General features: G+C 43.8%; 1 protein-coding gene across 1 annotated transcript; it reads right to left on the reverse strand.

The window, feature by feature from the left end:
• Positions 1–651: 651 nt before the first annotated feature.
• LOC117382566 (beta-1,3-galactosyltransferase 1-like) lies at positions 652–1,913 on the reverse strand. The gene has a single exon (XM_033979779.2). The coding sequence runs from the start codon at positions 1,657–1,659 to the stop codon at positions 673–675; it is 987 nt and encodes a 328-aa protein (XP_033835670.1). The 5' UTR covers positions 1,660–1,913; the 3' UTR covers positions 652–672.
• Between the last annotated feature and the right edge of the window lie 4,554 nt (positions 1,914–6,467).

Genomic DNA, 6,467 nt, shown 5'->3' on the forward strand with positions numbered 1-6,467 from the left:
GCGGTTCATCTTTCGTGGTCTCGCTCTTTTGTGGATTTTTTGTGGACGCACAACACAATGGTCTACAGTCCAACAGCCAATCAGGACGCACGACACAATGGTCTACAGTCCAACAGCCAATCAGGACGCACGACACAATGGTCTACAGTCCAACAGCCAATCAGGACGCACGACACAATGGTCTACAGTCCAACAGCCAATCAGGACGCACGACACAATGGTCTACGGTCCAACAGCCAATCAGGACGCACGACACAATGGTCTACAGTCCAACAGCCAATCAGGACGCACGACACAATGCACGTTCAGACGATGTAAAAAAGCATGAAAAACTGCGCAAAAAAAAATCCACAAAACAGCGAGACCACGAAAGATGAACCGCGATACAGCGAGAGACAACTGTACACTAAAACTTGCTAGCTAAACTAACGCTAGCTCCTCCTTCAGACCGATATAAGGCAGCGTCCAGCCGTAATCTGACCAGAACTGAAGAAGAAGCGGCTAAACGTCTTCACTCCTACAACGTTTCATCCAGTTGACCGGTTTTACACGTGTTTTTTCTAATTCGAGTTGGGTCCGTGGTCCTCGTCTTTACAAACGCATCGACCTCACACTCCATCTGACCCCAGTGCGTTCCACAGTACAGGGTCACTGGGGTACTGTCCACTGCTGCTAACATTTGAGGTGCTTCTTGCTGGTCATGTCGTTCCAGATTCGATGCATCTCTTCAGGCGAGATCTGATGGACGGTGACCACTCTGCGGTAGCGGCAGAGGCTGTAGGCCATCTTCCAGTGGTTAAAGCCGCTGTTCTGAAAAGGGTGTATTCCCAGTTTGCGCAGACACACTCCCACGTACACGTCCTCCAGGTGCAGCAGTCTGGTGTGGAGCGACGTCTTGTAGATGAGCTCGGCCACGTCTGCAGAAAACACGTATCCTGTGCCTGAGCAGAACGGGGGGTATTTGCTCTCGGGGTACAGGTCCCGGGGCATGTACCACTTACTGCGCATGTCTCTGATCGGGCCACCGTTAATGACGTAGCCCGTGAAGTACCTCCTCCTGGGCTTGGTGGTCGGCTTCAGGAGGCTGTAGATCAGGTTCTCCATGTTCACGAAGATGTCGCTGTCTGTTTTTAGGACGTACTGAGCCTTGGAGCAGAAGGTGGCCACCCAGCGCATCCCCATCAGCGTCTTTAGAGTCAGGTTGTGGTACGAGTCGATGAAGTCCTCTACCACAATGTCGTGGAAGATCTGACTCTCCTGCTCCACCATCTGGTTGAGGACAGTGTCTGTACTGCGGCCCAGTAAGAACAGAGTGACCACTCGGACATCAGTCATGGCGCTCTCGTCCCCCCAGGTCTCCCTGATGGCCTGACGAGCGTCAAACTCTTTGTGGGTGGTGCTGATGAGGATGATCAGGAAAGGCGTGTCATTGTCACACTTCTTCTCCTCGTTGATGAGGTATCCAAAGTCGTGGGGGTTAAGAGAGCGAGTCCTGATGTTGGAGAAGGTGTTGTTCTTGTTGACTTTGGGCGTCTTGCGGACAGGAATGGTCACCTGTCCCACATAGGAGCTGGAGGATCGGGACACACTCAGGTACCATAGAGCGCTGGCCCAGCAAACCACTGTGAGGAGGTAGAGGCAGGAGACCTTAGAAGGCATGTTCACTGCACGCGCTTCAGTGTCAGCGGCACTGGGTAGAGCGAGGACACGCCTCCATCGGACGTCCCAGATCTGGAGGCGCAGCTTCAGGCTGCCTCCTCAAAACAGATGACATTAATTAGAGTGGATGGACTCCTCGAATCTCACATCAGGGCCAAGGTCCTAAAGGGCCAGAGTTTTCTCCTCATGGTCACAGTCGGCCCCATTCCCTCCTCGGCTACCGACGGCTCCTGACGGCTCCTGGCGGCTCCTCACGGCTCCTGGCAGCACCTGGCAGCACCTGGCAGCACCTGGCAGCACCTGGCAACACAGAAAACAGAGTCAGGGTCAACACGAGTTTTACTACAACAAATAAGACCAAGATACATTCACTTTATGACGTGTTTGTGAGCCACAGCAGCGCCTCCTGCTGTTTCACTTCAGTCTGTCTGTGCTCTGGGCCAAACTCACTCCACTGTCCAGAGAACAGACACAGGAGGAGGTCACAGGAGGAGGTCACATGTGGAGCCGACCCCTGCCTCTACACACACACACACACATACACACACCAATGCACCAGTTTCATTCCTCTCCTCCTCCTCCTCCTCACTCTCCTCTTCCTCTTTCATGTCGTTGTGTCAGTATGAACTCTGTAGATTTCCTTTACTTTTGGCTCCATCTGTAACGAGCGAGTCTCTTGTTTTTCGTCCCTGGGAGCGTCACAATCACGTCTTTAATTGGCTACAGTGACAGAACATAAAGAGCCGAGTTTAACTTCTAAACAAGGACTCAGATAAAACCTGTTCATTATGCGAGTCAAATGGCTGCTCTTCTTATGTTTACACGCGTCAGATGTGTCTGGGGAGGCAGCGACGTTTGGCCAATTCGCAGGATTTTCACTGTTTGAATGGCAACCTTAATATAATCCCTCTTTACAAACACTTTTATTTTGCTCAGACATAATCTCTTTTGATGTGGCAGGCGCTCTTAAACACACAGACGGCAGAATAACATTTTTGTCATGCATAACTGATGATGAACATAAAAAAACGTAGCGATCTTATTAGCGATAGCGTGGCGGCGTAGCGGCTTGTGGCCTGCTTTCACAGATAAAACACACTTTTATCACGATGGAGATGATTCTTTTCATCAGGACTTTTTTTTCCCCCCCTTTGGTTCCTCCCTAGTTTCTCTCCGCTCTCTCCTCTCTCTGTTGAAGCGGAGTCATCAATCTCACGCTCCAGCAGAAGCCATCTCATCATGGCTGCTTTTGCACACCTCCTCCTGCTCTCCATCAGTCCATCCGTCTCTCCTTCACTCGCCTCTTGATCCATCTTTATCTCTCTCCACCTCCCTCTCTATCTGCACTTCCCTGCCTCTCTCCCGTGTGCTCCGGCGCTGGATTGTTTTGGTCCACGCGACTCATTTTGGTTTTGCTCGTTCTTCATATTGTGAGCGCGATCTGTCTCCACTGAGCTCGTCCATATCCTCGTATTGACAGCTCCTGCAGCAATCAGTCTCCCTAAAGCCACTCAATCCCACCTCCTCCTATCTGCTCAACTGTCTCCGCCTGAAAACCATAGACTGTATATATAAATGGACACAGCTAACGCGCTACCAAGTGCTCATGGGCACGTTCCGGCTCCATCGACTCTGGCTCCAATCCACATTACACTGAAAAATTGTCGCCCCGCCCCTCTGGGTGTAACTGCGTCTGTCAGACTCGTTGTTTTGGTTTTAAATGTTCATATTAACCCTCTACATGATCCTGGGGTTCATTTTTTTTTAGTTATTTTGAGTTTGTTATTTATTTACTTTTGTTAATTTGAGTTTTTTGGGTTATTTTGAGGTTTTTTTTTTGTTGTTTTGAGTTTGTTTTTGTTTTTTTTAGTTTATTTGTTTTTTTGTTTGGTTTGGGTTTTTTTTGTCGTTTTGGTCTTAAATGTTCATAATAACCCGCTCTACATGATCCTGGGGTTAATTAATTTTTTTTTTTTTTATTGTTATTTACTTTTGTTAATTTGAGTTTTTTTGCTGTTGTTTTTTTTTTTTTATTATTATTGAGTTTATTTATATATATATATTTTGTTATTTTTAGGGTTTTTTCTGTTTTGAGTTGAGTTTTTTTTTTGCTATTTTGAGTTTTTTTTTATTATTTTGAGTTTATTTATATTTTTTGTTATTTTGATTTTTTTATTTTTTTTATTTTGAGGTTGTTGTTTTTTTGTTTTCTTTTTTGTCAATGACTCGTCATTTTGGTCTTAAATGTTCGTATTGACCCTCTACATAATCCTGGGGTTCATTTTTTTAAGCTATTTTGAGTTTATTATTTACTTTTGTTAATTTGAGTTTTTTGGTTTTTTTTATTATTTTGAGTTTATTTATATATATTTTTTTGTTATTTTTAGTTTTTTTTCTGTTTTGAGTTTTTTTTTTTTTTTGTTATTTTGAGGTTGTTTTTTTTTTCTTTTTTGTCAATGACTCATCATTTTGGTCTTAAACGTTCGTCTTAACCCTCTACATGATCTATGATGTTAATAGTTTGAATAGTTCACATTTTCAGTGAATAAAATGATTGATTTTTATGTTGTTGTTTTTTTGTTGTTGCCTTAAAAATAACGTAAAAGGAAATTAATACTACGGCCGTGTCTTTTATTTCATATTTAATTTCTCATGTTTGCAGTGTCAGACTTGAGATGCTCCAGGTGGAAAAGGTTAAACGTGGAAAAGGTTAAACGTTACATCAGGTGCAGACAATTTTTCCAATAAATATTAAGTTTGGTCTGAATCTTTCTCCGTTTTTTTGACATTTTATTTAATTTTTTTGACTTTCACACGTCTGGACTATTGGAAAACTCACTTATTCCTCTTCTTTACACAGACTCTCCTGAAAACAAACTGTCTCACCATATTAATTCCTGCTCCTCGACCTTTCTACAGAGCTGCGCGTCGTTCGATTAACCCGTAACTACACCGGCGTGCTCCAGATGCGGCGTTTGTTTTTGCCGACGCCTCCCGGAGCAGACTTTCGCCAGAGCGGAGTGAACGATGGCGCTGTCACGTCGGGCTCCCGAGTGCATTAAAGCTCAGGAGGAATCTTCACCTGAGCGGCTTTTTCCAGCACTTACACTTCCAACCGTCGCAATCAAGACGCCGCCTCGGGGTCATGTGCTCATCGCCGCAGTCGCCCACGGGTGAAATCGCTTTTTTGACACTAGAAACACCGAATTCTGCGACTCGTTTCACTGTGACGGGAGCGTTTTTGATCTGACTGGTGTATCTGGCGTGCGTCTCGGCGAGGACACGTCTCTGGAGCGGCGCGCGTTTGTTCTGACGTTACGAGAGCGTTTGTGGAACCAAAACCAAAACCACACACTTTATACACTTTTCTCACACAGGTTTTTCATCGTGTGACGTTTTCATATAAAAATAAGTTGTTTTATGTGTAAAAAATGACCAAAACTGATCATATTTGGGACATTTTGGTCGTTTTAACCGAACACGAAGAGCCAGATTTGAATTTGTTGCTTCTTTTTGTTGATATTTCAGATTCTAAAAATATACAGAGAGGATTTGGGATATTTTATTTAGTATTTAAGTAAAAATTTGCCTAAAAATTTGCCATAAAATTCAAATTTCACCTAATTTTTTGGAGTTAAAACTTATAAATAAATCCAACTTGATAAAATCCTTGCGCACGTTTTGACGAAATCTTGTTGCGTTTAGTTTTGTAAAGTTCTTCTGTCTCTATGGAGGGAATTTATTTTGAAAAAACGGAAATGTCCCATATAAAGAGATGGTTGATTTAAGTAGCAGTTTCATACAGCGGCCCCTCGTTTATCTGCGGGGGTCACGTTCTAAAAATAACCCACAACAGGCGAAATCCACGAAGTAGTCGGGTTTAATTTAAGATTTAAGGCTGTAAAACCCCTCACCACACACTTTATACACTTTTCTCACACAGGCGTTAACATTTTCTCACATTTCTCTCTCGTTTAAACACAAAGTTCAAACCTTCGTAGGCGTCTTTGTCGGTGCAGAACGTTTCATCGACATTGGGGTACACGTACAGCACTTTAGAGTCACACCGCGATCCAACGTTTATGTAAATTGCACTGAAAACATCTGCGAAACAGCAAGAAACCGCAAAAGGTGAACCGAGGGACAACTGTAAGTACTTTGGAGTATCATTTCTTTGCGATAGAAGGGTGATTTTTGTCATTTTTTTATGTTATAACGTAGATTTTGATCCATAGAGAGCAGAGTAAACTTGAAAAAGCTCAGACCTTTTGATGACACTGTCTAGTTAAAATGGTTTCTCCTGCTTTGCGTAAGTGTTAAGAGCAATTTCAGTCGTTTATCTGTAGCAAAACCTTAGTTTGTGTCGGGAATGAGTCGCAGTTGTGTATTCAGCTTTATACAGATTGAATCTCATCATAAAGACAAAAATAAACAACATTTCTTAGTCGTTTTTTTAGTTTTTTATACAGCGCTTTTCTGCCAAACTGCGGGTCCCTGATGTTTATGTCAAGAGCTTCAGGATTTGAACCACCAACCCTCGGATCAATGGGCAAACAATGTACCAACTGAGCCACTGTCACATGGTAAAACGATACAGTGAGATGAGACTAGAGACGGGACCATCAACAATCATCTCGCGCGTGATGTAATCGCTCGTTTATGGTGATGTAATGGTGCGTTCGTGGTGATGTCGTCTTTCGTTTACGGTGATGTAATCGTTTGTTTACGGTGATGTCATCGTTCGTGGGACTTTTTATACAAATGTGAGAGTCGCCAACAAAGATATTCAGACACATCGCCCAAAAGTA

This window comes from Periophthalmus magnuspinnatus, chromosome 2 (assembly GCF_009829125.3).
Source record: "Periophthalmus magnuspinnatus isolate fPerMag1 chromosome 2, fPerMag1.2.pri, whole genome shotgun sequence".
In the NCBI taxonomy this organism is placed as follows: Eukaryota; Metazoa; Chordata; class Actinopteri; order Gobiiformes; family Gobiidae; genus Periophthalmus; species Periophthalmus magnuspinnatus.

Excerpts from the sequence above, each read along its gene's own strand:
- LOC117382566 (XM_033979779.2), bottom strand. The coding sequence starts at position 1,659 with ATGCCTTCTAAGGTCTCCTGCCTCTACCTCCTCACAGTGGTTTGCTGG.